The following is a 17,764-nucleotide window of genomic DNA, read 5'->3' on the forward strand; positions in this document are numbered from 1 at the left end:
CTAGTGCTGATGCCCTGTGTCTCTGTCCCGGCCGGCTCCACTGAGCATGCGCGGGATCTCGCAAGTATCGCGAGATCCCCGCGCGGAGCTGGCAGCCACCGCAGTAGAGACAACGTTGTCCCTGCTTTGGGGATAGACTAGCGCCAGGCTGTAGCTGTCGATAACGACAGCTATAGCCGGCCGAACGGTCAGACGATCTGACCATTCGTACATAGCCCAGGCTATCGGCACTGCTATCTGTCATTTACCGTCCAGACCCCCGATATACATCGGGGAGAAGCGGTATCGGCGCACATAACGTGCGCTGATACCGTTTCTGGGCTTCATACATCTTCCCCATTATCATGTACCCCCAAATTTGACAGGACTACTTATTTTCACCAAAAAATACTACTTAATGCCAGTCTTCACCACTTGTGCAAAGACGCTAATAAGAAGCTATAGATACAACGTAAGTACCCCAAATAGTTTTATCAGGGCTATTCGGACACATCTACATTATTCCCCAATGTTAGTTGATCTTTTTGGGGGTTTCAGGCTGATTTACCCAATTTTGACGGCACCTTTCCACCTGTTCTGAATTTGCCACTTGACGTTTTTGTGTGGTTTGGAATTGAATAGCGGGGACGCGCACGATAAGTTTCTGCGTCCAAAACACACGATGTAGGCGAAAACTCAGGCAGGTAAAACTTTTCTGCGGTGCGAAACTAATTGAATACGGGCCTTAGAGAGAGAGAAAGTAACAACCAATCCGTTTCTGTCATGTTATAGGCTGTGTTTGAAAAATGACAGGAGCTGATTGGTTGGGCCTTTATCTTCGTTCACTTTATCTCCATCCAGGCTTAGTAAATAAGAATTTCGGGGCATATCCAATTAGCCGCGGGATTTCACCCGCGGCTAATTGTCAGGCAAAAGTCCCGCGACGCGGGGAGTAGCTATTCAATTAAATAGCTATTTCCCCGCGTCATTAGAACGGGACTCCTGCGCGAGAACACACTGATACCGCGAGAACTGCGGAATCAGTGTGTTTTACCCGCTCGCTTGAGGCCGAATAGAACGAGGTAAAGTCTGACAGCGGGGACTTGCGCGCGGGGTCTCGGGGACACCCGCTCGTGGAATCCCTGCTAATTGAATCCCCACCGTGGGTAATTGGATGTGCCCCTCAGTGTACAAACAATGAAATACATCCGCTTAGTAATTCCTTCATTCACCAGTATCTCTAGTTTGTCTGACTGACTATTCTTCGCTCACATACTGTATGCGAGTTCCAGATGTATGAGCGGCGCGATGTAGTAAAGTAATAACTGCGCCTGTCTTTTTTTTTAATTTCAGAAAAAGCCATTTGTAGTGCAGTTTGGTGGTTCTTTATCTGCAGTGCACTTAAACCGATGGGTTCCGATTGAGGTCTATGGGCCTGATTCATTACCAATCGCAACTGCAAATGCAATAGCGATTACGCACGCAGTTCATCTGCGACAGTATGCGAATTCATTGTGATCGCTATGCAGCCGCATTACAACATAAGGACGCCCACTTTAGCTTACACACATCTGTAATGTTTAGCAATACTGCGAAACCGTCGGTAATATCGAGAATCATCGCAGCCTCATGCACACTTGCACAAGGTCTGACCTTACTCGGGAATTGCTAACTTCCACGCATTCTATGAGTACTCAAGCTGCGTAGGGCATCGCAGTGGCTAATTTATGCACGCCCCTGCAACACCGTTCTAACGTACTGGCACGACTGTCGTGTGCCACATTTTGCTAAGAACCCCTAGATCACAAAGAGGCATCCTCTTCTCCACGTCAGGGGACTTACTGTATGAAAGAAAAATAATAAAGTTTTTCTGAGTGTACCCCAAGGTTCTGCTCACAACCGCTCTATGCAGGTAGGACTGCCCCCAAATATGCCGTATCCGTTCCATGACGATCGTAAGGATACATTGCCCGGACTATAGACAGACAGTAATTAGTTAGACAATGTCTAGATAGACACCAGATGTTAGACAGTTAATAGTTAGACAAGGATAAAAGTTCGACACAGACAAAAGTCAGACACACTAAAGTTAGATGTAAAAAGATCGAGAGGGTCAAAAGTTCGACATGAAAAGATCGACACAAAAAATGGTCAACACATATTTTTTTTTTTTCTTTTTTTTTTTAGGGTTATGGTTAGGCACTTACCCCCACGGTTAGGTTTAGGCACCAGGAGGGAGGGTTAGTGTGAAGATTAGGGCTAAAATAAATAAATAAATAATTGTCGACCATTTTCATGTCGAACTTTTGACCCAGTCGACCTTTTGTACCTGTCGAACTTTTTACATGTCTAACTTTCATGTGTCTAACTTTTTTCCCTGTCTATTGACTGTCTAACATATGGTGTCTATCTAGATATTGTCTAACTAACTACTCTATAATTTGGCATACAGGTGGATTGTTACTCATGTCCCCTTGCACAGATATTTTCCCACCGTCGGCACACCACACTGAGGTCATCCATATCTACTTCTAAACTGATATCTTTTAAGACCATTGACCACTCTTACATAGCCCTGAATGATTCCAGAACAAATGAAGGGAGATGTGGATGGGGTCGTTGGTTGATCTCTGCAGTAGGTGGCTGGCTGCAGGGCCATATCTACCGGTTGGCCAGAATCCGACTTTTCGAGAGGGAGGGGGGAATGCTGCCCGGCTCCGCCAGTCACAAGTTTTAAACCTTGGTGGGCATGCGGCTGCTTGATACCAGAGAAGTCTTTCTGTAAATTACCCCAGCCTCTCCCTTTTGGTCTGAGCACCTGGTGTGGGCGCCATCATGTAGCCTCCATATTGTGGTGCAGATGTGCAGGGTGACGTCATGATGTCACAATGCAGCTGAGCAAGTCCTTCATTTTACCAGGGGTGTGGAGGCCCCTATATACAGTGCTGGCTTCTAGGAAGAGTACTTTGTCTTTGCATTATGCAACTGGCATTTGGGTTTGAGGTAAGCTATACCATGTATGCATTGTTGGATGGGGGCATGATGTGCCCACCGGGGGAATGCAGTGGTAGGGGTCCATGCTTTACCACAGACACTTGACTAACCAGTAGGCTGTCTAATAGAGTGCCTATGTATAATTTGAGGCCTGGAACCTGACACCTAGAGGAGGGGGGGTGCCCACCAGGCATTTCCCCTGTACCCCTGTGGGCCAGTCCAACCCTGCACGTATGACTGGCCAAGGCGTTATTATCAGTCCAGCAGGTGGTGGCGTGTTTCTGCAATGTGTGGTCTGCAATGACAAGCGTTTCTCTGCCATACATACTGTCGGGTGCATAAATATTGGGACATTGACAGAATTTTCATATTTTGGCCTCTATTCACCACCACAATGGCTTTGAAATGAAACAAACAAGATGTGCTTTAACTGCAGACTTTCCGATCTAATTTGAGGGTAATTACATCCAAATCAGGTGAACAGTGTAGGAATTCTGAAAATTATGAAAATTCTGTCAATGTCCCAATATTTATGCACCTGACTGTATCTGGTGATGATGGCAGCTTACTGGGGAAGAGAATGCTGGTCATTTGCAGTGAAGGATAATAGGTCAGTGTTGGGGTCAATGTGCTTTGTTATGCTGTGCTAATACGTGTGTCTTTTGTAAGGATTTTTATTTATTCAGTTATTTTCTTGCATACGTCTCACATCTCGTTTTTGTGCTTTTAGTTGTGGCAGAATGCAGAGCCGCTCTGCAGCAGAGGAGCCGATGTGACAGCGCCCCCGTAGAACCTGCACAAGCGGAGCAGGAGGATGAAAATATTCCAGTTGTGGATCGCGCTCCCACTCCAGTTCCCACCAATCCGGAGGTGAGTAATTACCCAGCAGATATCTATTGCGCCAATGACCACGTGGAAAAGGGATGGGTAGTAACTCTGTTATCGGGATTATGTGACACTATTAATGGTTTGGTATAAAAGTTGCGTTAAGTTGTCGGATTCAGTATATAAAGGTTCTACTAGAAATATATTTAGATTTAATGGGTCATGTGGCCAAAACTGTTGGGATCTCATGACTAAATTTCATCTGTTGACTTGTACAGTATATACTTTCCTGCGACGTTGGCAAACAGCTTTCTGTGCTTTTCAGCCATCTCTTTATAACATCGAGCACAGTTATTTATTTTTATTGCCTTGGGCTACAGAACAAAGCAGTCTTCTGTACACAGTTATGGCTTCGCTCATAAAAAAGACTAAAAAACGAAGCCCTATACTTAGCAAAAGTTGCAAGATGGCATGTACAAACTTATTAGCAAAAAGTCATCTGAAGGTGGAAAACTCTTTACCCCCTCTCCGTCGTTAAACCAGTTGGCAAAATTGACAATGAGGCTTTTCACACCACTAATACCCCTTTCAGACATACGACTCGGGAAATTTCCTTCTCCGACCCGGGAATTTCTCCTGTGCAAATTCCCGGGTATGTGGTCAAGACCCCCTTTCACACTACAGCGACTACCCGGGAAATTCCCAGGTAGACCCCTTTCAGACATAAGTCGGGTTTTTTAGTTTTTAATATTACCTGCCTCTCCTCTGCCCTTCCTAGCCTACCCCCTTTCCAGCTGCCGCTGATGATGTCATCATCATGCAGCTGGCATCTGACCAATCACTGCAGCCATTCCATTTTATTATTATAAATTATTTATATCTGCCCTGGTGGTCCAGCGGGAGTGCGGACGGCCCGCTGTGGCAGAGACCCGCCGGCGATCTCCGGCGCGGGGTGGGGGTGAGCAACAGCGCTGAGTGTCCTATAGGACGCTCTGCGCTGCCAACTCAATGTAAAAGCTGCTTGGCGCAGCCCGGGAGTAATTTCCCGGGTAGCACCATTCAGACATAAGCAGGGTAATTTCCCGGGACTTAAGTCCCGGGAAATTCCCTGGTCAATTGAAGGGTCGGCTACCCGGGAACGTGCAGGCCAAATTCCCGGGATATTCGGTATGTCTGAAAGGGGTATGAGAGGCAATAGGCCTCTATGAGCAATTCCTCTTTTCCCTATGTAATTTGTTATAGTATATAATATTGCATCCGTCTTTGAGATATAAAAATCACATGAAAGCACAATATTTGCATTAAGGAGAACAAAAAATTGCGTTTCATTAGGCGGAAATAATAATAATAAAAAAATTGCAGTTATCGTACCATTAGTTTAATCTCCTTTTGATCTTTCACAGGCTTCATAATTAATCTCGTGGGCTGTATAAATATATATATATTTTTGCGTGCATCTGATGCTCGTTATCATACCGTTTAATTTATTTGTTACATTGTTCCGCGCATTCCTTTTTAATACTCCCTGGACATTGCCGATAATCAGTTGACTACCAGCCATCTGGGAACTTGGAAATACATCCTGAAATCCCACAGAGTTGTATTCCTGTTCTGATGCTGGATGGAGTCTCCTAAATCCGTTGTAGCCTGGCAGAGGCCTGCGAGCTTTGTCCAAACTTGGCCCCAGGCCCGGACGTCCTCCGTGGGCCGAGGCCTTGCTTTTGTTTATTTTCATGATGAATGTGTTTTTGGGAAAGTTATTCCCCTTTAGCTATAGCTGTAATTCAATGTCTCCCGTTTTTCTATTTTGGTTGCTAAACTCTGTGAATTCTTTGCCCTGCTGGTTTCCTATCTCGCAACTGTTCCTCTTTTTAATATTATTGTAATGTCTCGCTCTTGTGTTTCCTCCTGCATTCTCATTCTCTTCAGTTCTCCTCCTGCTTGGACAGCTCCGAGTTTACAAGCCACAAACTGGTAGGATTTCACAAAGTAACGTCTCACTTGGTGTTGCAAACATGATTAATTTTTACCCCCCCAACAGCCCTGGAAAAGAACAAAGCCAATAACGCAGCTAGAGGTTCGCCGACGCCAAGGATAGAGGAGGGCGGGGCTGATGCACCATATGTTCACAGTTAGAAGCATTTAAATATATTTTATATGTTTATGCGGAGTGATCTGCAGAGAAAGCCTTGTCTTATTGAGACTGGCTTATCTATAAAACCTGTTATTTAAAGGAAAATGGACAGTCCAATATATTCATGGTCGCATAAACCATACATAATAGCAGGCCAGATCATTTTTGAAGGGCTTCTATGCTTGAGAGAGGGGACTAAAAAAATCAGTGTTCCTAAATCTTTAATTCATTTGGAGGTTTCTTGCCCTGACCAATGGTCAGTGAAAGCCAGATTCCCCCCCCCCCCCCCCCATATCATTATCACCGCCATACTGTATCTTTCAAATAAAGGATCTCTAGACACTAATAATTTATTAGCGTCTACAGATAATGCAGGATATTCCAATGTTTTCTATTAACATGTAAGTCTACCTTTCATCCGCACGCTATGGAAAATACCATTGTATTGACTGAGCCGATATATTTTTATCTATTTAGTATCTATAACCAGCTGTGTACCCAGCATTTGATACTAGTGAAAATGGGGCTTACATAAAACTGGAACTTACAAGGTAGACAAAATTAAAGGTAGGGAGGGCTCTCTATTGATGAGATAAGAGGCTATTCACAAGGATATAGGGATATCACAGAGGCCGCATTATGAAAATAAAGTAAAAACAAACTACACTATGAACAGAAAAAAAACAATATATGGTCCCTCCTGCAATGGAATTTGTACCATTAGAAACAGAATTTTTTTATTATTTGCATTGTAATATTACCATTTAGGCACTGATGCATAGTTGTTAGCAAAATGGATGTAAATTGCAAAAAAAAACTATATATTAAAAAAAAAAAAAAAATTGCAACAATCTAGAGTCAAGGTTATTTATTTAATTTTTTTCACGGTGACCCTAGGCCAAAATTTTCCAATTCAGATACTCGCAAAAATTATTAATACAAGAAAATTATGCTTTCCTGGCAATCTTGGGTATCCGTTATGTGATGGACACTTTTGCATTTCTGTTTGTCCACATCATTTATATCCATGCCATGCTGGTTTTGCTTATCAAGTAGAACAGAAGAAGAGGCGTAAAGATATAGACCTACCCTTTGCTCTCAGACCTCCTCACATGCCATCTGTATGCTCATAAGATCTCCTAACATGTCCTCAGATATAGCCCACACGCATTTTATATGCCCATGAGATCCCTCACAAGCCCTCAGACCTCCCCCACATGTCGTTTTTATTCCCATCAGAGCGCACACCTGTTCTCAGACCTCTTTAGTTGCCCTTTATAATGCCCAACTGACCTCCCGATAGGCCCACCTTCCATTTATATGCACATTGGTTCCCACATGCCCAGAGACCTCCCCACCTGCTAGTTATATGCCCAACATAGTCCTAAATGCCCCAGGGTGCAGAAGCACGCAGTTTGGGGAACACTGTGTTGGGTTGTAAAAATAAAAAAATATTTTATAGCTTAAACAAAAAAAGGAAATACTTTGAAGACAACCCTTCTTGCTAGAATTTAAAGGGCAATTTTGGAATTGATACAAATGGCACCAGATTTAGTATGAAAGAAAGGCAAACACTATTGTTGGTGATTTGTTAGTTAGCTCATGCTGTGTTCTGTTTTTTGTATGTTCATGCCGGCAGTTGGCTTTTCAGAAATTGCTCGTTATGTGCTTGGCAATGCAATTAATTAATCCCTAATCACTGTGACCAAATTGGCCAACCATTGTACTGTGTGGGAGCTTGAGATTGATCATTTATATTATACACCATTTAAATTCTTATTCATCGGGAACAAATTTGGTTGTATGTGGTTGAACAACAGGTTGTCCACCAATATCTCTTGTTCGGGGTCATAGTGTAACTTGGAAAAATAGTCACTCAGGGGCAGATGTATTCTGGACCGTAACTAAGGGTGTGCAGGCTGTGCCACCACGCAGTGCCCTGTGGGCGGCACCATCTCTGCCCCACGGCACCTGTATGTGGCTTTCGGGGTGCCTGGAATAGTACCATGCAGCCACTAGCAACTACTGCAGAGCCGCCCGGAGCGTTCAAGAGACGCTCCAGACCGGCATCCTGCAGACTATCCAGGCAGTGCTCTACTTCCCTGAGCCAATGGCCCCATCGTCCTAGGCATGACATCATGATGTCACGGGCTTCGAGGGTGGGACAGCTAAAGGGGCGGCATAGTGCCCTGTTACAGCACTGGGTGTATTATGAAACAAATTTTTCATGCAAAAATTATCACTTTTTACTGCGATAAGTGGAACAATGGCCTCAGCATTTTTTGTGTACTGTTTCAAAGCTATTAGTTTGAAAAACAAATGATGGACTTGGTACATCATTATTTTACCTCTCCAACAGGGGACAATAATAAACTGAGAGAAAAATGGGCTGACTTGCGGTTATTTGGGAAAATATTTTTAATTCATTTTATTGATGCACCCATGGCCGGTGCAAGGTTTCTCGGCACTCTAAGCAAAACTTCAGCATACTGCCCCCAACCACCACCAAAAGTGCATAGGCACGTCATAAGTTCCACAGCCACCACCCACAGTAGGGGCCACGCCCTGTGCCGACCGAGACGTAGGCGCCTGTGACCGGAAGAGGCTAATTAACACAGACCACACCCCCTAAATGACGTTATTTGGGGGGTGTGCCTCCAGCAAACCTTATTCCTGAGTGCTTTCTCCATGCAAGGTTGTCAAAGCCCCTCCCACCTGAGTCTCATTCATCTGAAATTAGTTTGATCTGGTTTGATCCTTTTTTTTTCTTCTTCTTCTAAACAGCTCTTTATGGGGGACATTTCGTAAGCCTTGGAGGGAGATAAGTACTAACCAATCAGCTCCTGTCATTTTTCACACACACCCTGTAAAGTGACAGGAGCTTATTGGTTGGTACTTTATCTCTCTTCAAGGCTTAGTACAACTCCCCCTATTTCTCCTAACCCTGAAACAGAAACGTGTCCTCCACTGGAGTAAATTGATGGAGTGCGATGTAACCGTACATAAGCTGTTAAGTGACTATAAATCCATGTTTTCCTGCTATTACAGTTTTATTCTTAAAATGTCCAAAAAAAAAAACCCCTTTCTTCTAAAACTCGGCCTAGCCAATGCAGCCAAGTTTTGTTTTGCTGATGATGTATTTTTGAGCAGATTAAATGAAAGTCTAGGCTTTATAATGAAATTGAAGATCTAGCCTTTTATCCGTGAATGATGACAGTGCCTCGCTGTGACTTTATAAAGGAATGGGCTCACACAGAATATATACCACTTTGTCCTGACTTCAATGAAGATTTAAATGGCAGCAGAATGATTTTGTCTTCCTGTCCAGAGTGTTAGACTTTGGGTTTTATTGAACGGTAATGGGACGATCGGAAAATAAATCATTACATTGTTACCGGAGATCTGGAAGAAAATGCATTATGCAAGCTCTTTTCATGCAGTAATATATCCTACTTGTGTGTGTGTGTGTGAGACAATGAACTGGGAAGACCGCTATTTGCTGCAGATTCCTGTCTTGCTCACTGCAGAGAATTGGTTAGGGTACTGGGGCAAACATGAAATCTCCAAGGAGGAACTATGACCAGATAACCATGTTGTTGCAATACCACGTTTGGCCAACCGGAGCAGCAAACATATGTGTTTGTTTGGTTTGTATGCAGACTATGCACATCTGAAAAATGTAAAGGCCTGTACACACTAGACGATGTCTAGTGTGTACCGACCTAGTTAGCGACGGGACCTGGTAGGGTGCCTGAATCGACAAGTGCATACACGCATGCCGATACCGGGAGCGAGAGCGGGGGCCACGCCGCATTCGTCAATCCAAATAGCATCATAGTATCGTCGTCAAAGTTTCAGTCCCGTAAGACATTTGTCAAGATGTGTGACCAGCCTGCTGCAGGAAGTGTGCTGCTGTTGGCTATATGATGCATGATATGCTGCAGTCTTGACAAAGGTCTTACGGGACTGAAACGTTGATGACGATACTGTGATGCTGCTTGGATTGTCCCCACATGATTAAATGAAAAAGCGTTACTACTTTGGTGAGTGACCTCTGTTTTTTCCTATATTGGGAAATACTCTGTATATATATATATATATATATATATATATATATATATATATATGAAACATACAAGAAAGGGCGCTACTGACAATTTAAGACCTCCCATTTTGATCTTAGATAATTGACTTTAATTATAATAATAAAAAACTCCTTACAAAAAGTCCTTAATTAGTGATATACACGGGTATCCCACAAGACTTAGGGCCTTATTCATGCCCGAGACCCGGCTTGTGATGGAGTGCTCGTCACACTCGATGTTGATTGACAGCTCGCCCCATTTGGGAGGCGGGCAGGGGGGGTGGCCAGCCAAACGGAGGAGTTCCCGACGGAACGCTTGCCGTTTGGGGGCGGCTCCACTGACATCAGCAATGATGTCAGTGGGGCCGCCACCGATGGTCGCGATGGTTTTGACCATCGCTACCATCACCCTGGTCGGTCGCTAATCTGTGGGTGGTAACCCACAGCTTAGCTAGCGACCAGGAGGGCGCACTAAAAAAAAGCAGCCACCCTCATTCAGAGAGCGCGATCGCTTCTTGTGACCGCCTCTGAATGAGGGCCTTAATTTCTTCTTTACAGCAAAATCTCCATGTAACTTCTTTCAGTGGAAGAAAACCCTCCAGATCTGAGGATACTCTCGATTAGTGTTATCGGAGACTTTAGCGGTATCAGAGAATGTAGACCAATAGAATAATTCTTTCATCCATATACTGTAATCCTCCATTTGGGTTTCAGTTGCAAACAAACCCTCACACCAAAAGACACCCAAAAAACAAATCAATATACCAATGGCATAATTTTAGTGTTACCCCTGAAGAAGTCCTTGTAAAGACGAAACGCATGTGGTTACTCACTTGGCACATTTTGTTGGGTTCCTACTGATGTGAATAACAGAAGTGTAAGGTGGGAAAACATTTCTAATATTCCCACAAATGGTGCTTTATTTTACATAACCACCACAGTAACTATTATGGTATATACATGAAAATATTTTATAAAAATTAATGTTTTATGTTCAAATATCCATATATTACCATTGGTATATTGATTTGTTTTATGGGTGTCTTTTGGTGTGAGGGTTTGTTTGCAGCTGAAACCCAAAAGGAGAATTATATGGATGAAAGAATTATTCTATTGGTCTACATTCTCTGATACCGCTAAAGTCTCCGATAACACTAATTGAGAGTATCCTCAGATCTGGAGGGTGTTCTTCCACTGAAAGAAGTTACATGGAGATTTTGCTGTAAAGAAGAAATTAAGGCTTGTGGGATACCCGTGTATATCACTAATTAAGGACTTTTTATAAGGAGTTTTTTATTATTATAATTAGAGTCAATTATCTAAGATCAAAATAGGAGGTCTTAAATTGTCAGTAGCGCCCTTTCTTGTATGTTTCTTTGTGTTTTATGATAATCCTTCTAACGGGGGTTTTTTGAAGAGAGGAGCAGCTTGTAGGAAAATTGGGATTTTGCAGTGATATTATACCATCGTAGCGCGGGTTAAAGGCAACGGGTGTTTTTTGTTTGTGTGTATATGTATGTGTAGTAGGGGTGTGCATGGGCCACTTTTTGTGCTTTGGTCTTGGATCTGGATCTTTCTTCGTGTTTTGGATCTGGATTGGTTTTGCCAAAACCACCCTTCGGTGTTTTGGGTTCTGGGTTTTGTGTTTTGGATCTGTATTTTTTTTAAAAAAAGCATAAAAACAGCTAAAATCACAGAATGTGTTGATTTTTCTGCTCCTATGCTATTATTAACATCAAAAACCTTAATTTCCACTCATTTCCAGTCTATTCTGAACACCTCACACCTCACAATAGTGTTTTTATGTCCAAAAGGTTGCACCGAGGTAGATGGATGACTATGCTAAGCGACATGAGTGGGCGGCACAAACACGTGGCCCATCTAGGAGTGACACTGCAGTGGCAGACAGGATGGCAGTTTGAAAAACTAGGCCCCAAACAGTACATAATGCAAAGAAAAAAAAGAGGTGCAAGATGGAATTGTCCTTGGGCCCTCCCACCCACCCTTATGTTGTATAAACAGGACATGCACACTTTAACAAACCAATCATTTCAGCGCCAGGGTCTGCTGCACGACTGTGGCTGAAATGATTGGTTCGTTTGGGCCCCCACAAAACAAGCTGACAATTAATCTGTCCCTGCACAAACTGGCTCTACGGAGGCAAGATGTCATCCTCATCCTCCTCATTCACTGATTCCTCACCCTCTTCAGTGTTGTGTACATCCTCATCCTCACAGAGTATTAATTCGTCCCCACTGGAATCCACCACCACAGGTCCCTCTGTACGTTCTGGAGGCTGGTCTCCCTGGAAGAGTTGATAATTCATTTTTATGAACATCATCTTCTCCACATTTTGTGAAAGCAACCTCCTACGCCTTTTGCTGACAAGGTTCCCGGCTGCACTAAACACTCTTTCGGAGTGCACACTGGAGGGGGGCAACTCAGGTAAAATAGAGCCAGTTTGTACAGGGGCCTCCAAATTGCCTCTTTTTCCTGCCAGTACATGTACGGACTGTCTGACATGCCTACTTGGATGCTGTCACCGATGTAATCCTTTAACAGACAGACGCACGCTTGTCGCTGCTGCTTTGAGGATGCAGGTGCGGCTACAGCCCACACATTTCACAAAGACAGAAAAAAAAAGAAGAATTTTTTTATTGTTTGTGGAGCGCACTTTGAGGGTTACACCACCCTTTAACAGACAGACGCACGCTTGTCGCTGCTGCTTTGAGGATGCAGGTGGAATCTAGACGGGATTTGGAACTGGGGACACACTACCTCCATCAATTGTCTAAATCCCACTGCACTAATGGCGGATACCGGACGCACGTCTAACACCAACATAGCAGTCAAGGCCTCAGTTATACGTTTTGCTTCAGGATGACTGCTGTCGTACTTCATCCTCCTCGCTAGGGACTGTTGGAGGGTCAATTGTTTAGTAAAAGTAGTGGTGTTCCTACTTCCTCTCTGGGATGATGAACGACTCCCAGCGGCAGCAGCAGCGGCAGCAGTAGGCGTAGCAATGCAGGATCCTCCGGAGGAATCCCGGATAGGAGAGTCAGTCATGCCAGTGACATGGCCTGCAGGACTACTTCCGATCCTGACTAAGGAGGATATTGACGAGGAGGGAGTTGACGGTGTGGTTTGCAGGCGCTTGGATACAATAGTACAACGGGATTTAGGTGTCCCTGGACTGCTTACGGTCTTAGCCAAAGTTTCTGAACTTGACAGTAACTTTTTATGAACGCGCTGCAGGTGCCGTATAAGGGAGGATGTTCCTAGGTGGTTAACGTCCCTACCCCTACTTATTTCACCTTTACATATGGTACATATGGCAAGAGAGTTGTTGTCTGGATTTGGATAGAAATATTGCCAGACCAAAGAGGTGGAATGTTTGGTCTTCTGCCCAGGCATGACCGTGATGGGCTTTTTCATCCCACGGACAACAACTGTCTCCCCCGGAGCCTGATTTAAACAAACCACATCACCATCAGAATCCTCCTCGCCAACTTCCTCCTCAGCGCCAGCTACACCAGTATCCTCATCCTGTTGTACTTCAACAGTGACATCTTCAATTTGCATATCAGCAAGTGGACTGTGGGTGCTCCTTTCAGCACTTGCAGGGGGCGTGCAAATGGTGGAAAGAGCCACCTCTTCCCGTCCAGTGCTGGGAAGGTCAGGCATCGCAACCGCCACCACATTTGGACTCACCTTGGGGATTTGTGATATCTTCTTAGAATGCACAGTTCTTCGCTGTGCTTTTGCCAGCTTAACTCGTTTGATTTTTTTAGCGGGAGGAGGGCTTCCATCGTCATGCAGGGCCGGATTAAGGGAGGGGCGACAGGGGCGGTCGTCCCTGGGCCCCCACACCCGGAGGGGCCCCCACTAGCAGCGGTGCGCTGTCTGCACCCACCGCTAGTGACCCCTCCGCTAGTGTAGTGTAGACCGCACAGTGAGCGCGGCCACACTACACAGTGACATACACTCTCCGACTTCCGGCTCCCCCCGCATCTGCTGATAATGGGATAGACGTCATGACGCTGACGTCTCTCCCATAGTGCAGTGGAAGAGACGGGACTCGGAGCGGGCAGCGCCGACTGCGTCAGGAGCGGGAATTCAGGTTAGTGGTGATTTTTTTTTTTGTTTGTGCGTGCATAGGGGAGGGGCCGCTATAGAGGTCACTGCATGGTGGGGGGGGCAGCTACAGGGGACTGCATAGGGGAGAAGGCCACTACAGAGGGCACTGCATAGGGGGGCCGCTATAGGAGGCACTGTATAGGGGGCCGCTTCATGGGGGCACTGGGGGGTGTTTTCTAGGGTCCATGCATAGTGGGGACAACTACTGGCCCCATTGTATAGGGGGGTCTACTACTGGGGGCAATAGGGGGGGACCACTACTGTGTCTGGGGGCACTTTATAAGGGGCACTGTATAGGGGGACCACTACTGGGGGCATTATATAAGGGGTACTGCATAGGGGGACCACTTCTGGGGGAACTGCATAAGGGCATTACTACAGTGGGCACTGCATATGGGGGACCATTAATGGGGGCACTGCATAGGGGGGGACCACTACTGGGTCTGGGGGCACTACTGGGGGCATTATATAAGGGGCATTACTGCAGTGTGCACTGCATAGGGGGGACCATTACTGGGGGCACTGCATAAGGGGCACTGCTACTGGGGACATTGCATAAGGGACCCCCACAAGTTTGTTGCCCAGGGGCCCCCACAGACCTTAATCCGGCCCTGCCGTCATGTGAAGCTGAACCACTAGTCATGAACATAGGGAAAGACCTTAGCCGTTCCTTGCCACTCCGTGTCATAAATGGCATATTGGCAAGTTTACGTTTCTCTTCAGATGATTTAAATTTTTTTTTAAGGTCATTTTCCTAAACTTTGTCATTTGGGATTGTATGTGCCCTCTACTATGACATTGGGCATCAGCCTTGGCAGACGACGTTGATGGCATGTTATAATCTATGTCATGACTAGTGGCAGCAGCTTCAGCACTAGGAGGAAGTGGTTCTTGATCTTTCCCTATTTTATTTTTATCGGAGAAAGTTTGGTCCTCCATTTATGTTATATTGATTTGATATATACGTGCGGCTAAGGCGCACACAAACACCGAAAATATTTTTTTATTTTTGTTGGAGACTAGTGCACTTTGTGGGTTACACCACGCTTTAAGAAATGAGCCAGCCGGCCCTTTACTTATGGGACACAGGCGCATGCTTGGCGCTGCTCCTTTGTTGATGCACGTGCAGCCATAGTGCACACAATTCACAAACATAGAAAATATTTTTTTATTTTGTTTGGAGTGCCCTTTGGGGGTTACAGCACCCTTTAACGGACAAACCAGCCGGCCCTTTACTTATGGGACACAGGCGCACGCTTGGCGCTGCTCCTTTGTTGACATATGTGCGGCTACTGTGCACACAATTCACAAACACAGAAAAGATATATATTTTTTTGCACTTGGGGGGAGCACCCCTGATGGACAGAGCACCCCCTGGACAACACTACAGCACCCCTTTAGGACTGGGACACTGCACAGGACTTTGGAGTGGACACAGCCCCTATGGACAACTGACTGCACAACACAGTCCAGCCAGCCCCTATGGACTTTGAAGGAGTGGACACAGCCCCTATGGACAACAGCAGCGCAGCACAGCACAACACTACACTGCACTACACTACACAGCCCAGCCAGCCCTAACTCCCACCCTCCCTCTTCACTGTCCACAGCCGAGTGAGAAAATGGCGCCGACGCGGGTACCTTATATAGGATCCAAAACCCGCGAGACCCGGAAGGCGGGATGATGACGTTTTGCCTCGATTTCGATCCGAGTCAGGCGGGAAAAGTCGAGCCTGACTTGGCTCGGGGGGGGGGGGGGGTTCGGATTTCAGAAATCCGAACCTGCTCACCCCTAATGTGTTTGTGTGTGTGTGTGTGTGTATATATATATATATATATATATATATATATATATATACATATACACACACACACACACACACATATATATATATATATATATATATATATATATATACACATATATGTATATATATATATATATATATATATATATATATACACATATATGTATATATATATATGTGTGTATGTGTATATATATATATATATATATATATATTGACAAAGATATGTGAGGGGATCGGAACGTCGGTTAATTGTGCTCTGTGATGTTGGAATAAAGATGTTTTGCCTATTTGTTTCAAGCCTTTGAAATTTTGTATGGAGCCCTTGGCAACAAGGAATCAGAGCCGCACCCCATATACAGTATAATATATACTTTCTCTTAACATGCATTCGCTGTAGATTTGTAACAGCATTTAGTAGATAACGGTGTGCTTTGTGTATGACAGGATCTCTCTCCGGGAAGTGTGGAGGAAGCAGAGGAGGCTGAGCCAGATGAGGAATTTAAAGATGCTATTGAGGTGGGTGAAATATTAAACATTTATGTTACTCCGATGGGTAATTCGGATCACAGGCCATGAAGTGGGTGGTTGGATTTTTTTATCCACTTGGAGTAGTTTATGATGAATCTTTTTAGAACTCTACAGTGTATGTCTTGGCACAATATTGTATAAACTTATTCCCATGCTTCGCAGCAGTGAATACTTAAAAATTAGGATTTTTCCCTCCGTGTTACATGTCAAAGCAAAAGTTTATATACTTTCTGAAGACCTGCGCCTAAACGCGGTCTATAAAGTGGGCGATGACCGGTAAGCGGAGGCGATGATCCACATATCACCCGTCGGATAAAGGGAGACCTTTATGAAAACTGGTGCAGAGGGAAAAAAAGGTGCTGTACGCCAGCGCAAGCAGACGTTTGTGTGATTTTCTAAATCTCACTAAGTGCTTAGGGTTGCTTGAAATGTGCTGGTCGATAGCTAGAAGAGATGTGCACCACCCACTGTTTAACCGGCTGGTTAGTATCACCACTTATACCCCCCCACCCCCATGCAGGGTGCAAAAGATCCATTCCAAAACTGTTGTCCCTTCTCCGTCTATCCGTCCCCTTGAAGTTGGGCTACACGCTCACGGCAATTCCACGAGATGCATCTGTTCAGTGTGTCCGTACGGTAACAGCCTAGTTGCCGCCCAGATAGGCCCGTTTCCTGGGCGGAGAGAATCAGCCACACATGGAGTCCGCTCTCGTATCCTCTGTCAAGCAGTGTGTGCAGTGTGTGCAATGTATAGCACGTGTGCAGTCAGTGATTGATTACTTCGGTACATGCGCAGTTGAAATCACGCCGGTGCCTGTAAGTGGCAGGCTGTTACATCTGGGCCATGGTGTATCCTGACCAGGAGCATAAAGATGTGCCCACGTACATCTATCCTCCATGCGCTACAAGTTGCGCCACACATAACACGGGAGCTCAGTGTGACTTGGTAGCGCCGAGCATCTATTCGTGTGACTTTATACCTTCAAATGCATCTTATTCGCACAGTGATGCGAATAGATGGCACAAGCAGCTTCTGCTGATTAAAATGATATGCAGCATACTAATGTTCTGTGTGTGACTGTGGGTGTATCTGCATGCGAAATGCTACGTTACAGTGCTACAGCCGCTGTCACTGTAACGTAGCATTTTGCATAGCATACAGAGAACATATGCATGCTGCATATCATTTTACTCAGCAGAAGCTGCTTGTGCTATATATGCACATCGCTGCGAATAAGACGCATTTGTAGGTAAAAAGATGCACAAAAAGAT

The 17,764-nt window shown here is 45.0% G+C and overlaps 1 protein-coding gene across 4 annotated transcripts in view; it reads left to right on the forward strand.

Moving 5' to 3' along the window:
- Window positions 1-17,764, forward strand: part of ZFYVE27 (zinc finger FYVE-type containing 27) — a 97,921-nt gene that overhangs the window by 47,151 nt on the left and 33,006 nt on the right. For 3 of the 4 annotated variants that reach the window (XM_088482749.1, XM_088482747.1, XM_088482750.1), the window contains exons 7-9: window positions 3,704-3,843; window positions 5,728-5,772; window positions 16,409-16,480. In XM_088482749.1, the coding sequence (XP_088338875.1) occupies window positions 3,704-3,843; window positions 5,728-5,772; window positions 16,409-16,480 (257 nt within the window). The remainder of the gene's footprint in view (window positions 1-3,703; window positions 3,844-5,727; window positions 5,773-16,408; window positions 16,481-17,764) is intronic. The other variant, XM_088482748.1, reaches the window with a different exon arrangement.

Source organism: Taudactylus pleione, unplaced genomic scaffold (genome assembly GCF_031769625.1).
Source record: "Taudactylus pleione unplaced genomic scaffold, aTauple2 ptg000292l, whole genome shotgun sequence".
Taxonomy (NCBI): domain Eukaryota; kingdom Metazoa; phylum Chordata; class Amphibia; order Anura; family Myobatrachidae; genus Taudactylus; species Taudactylus pleione.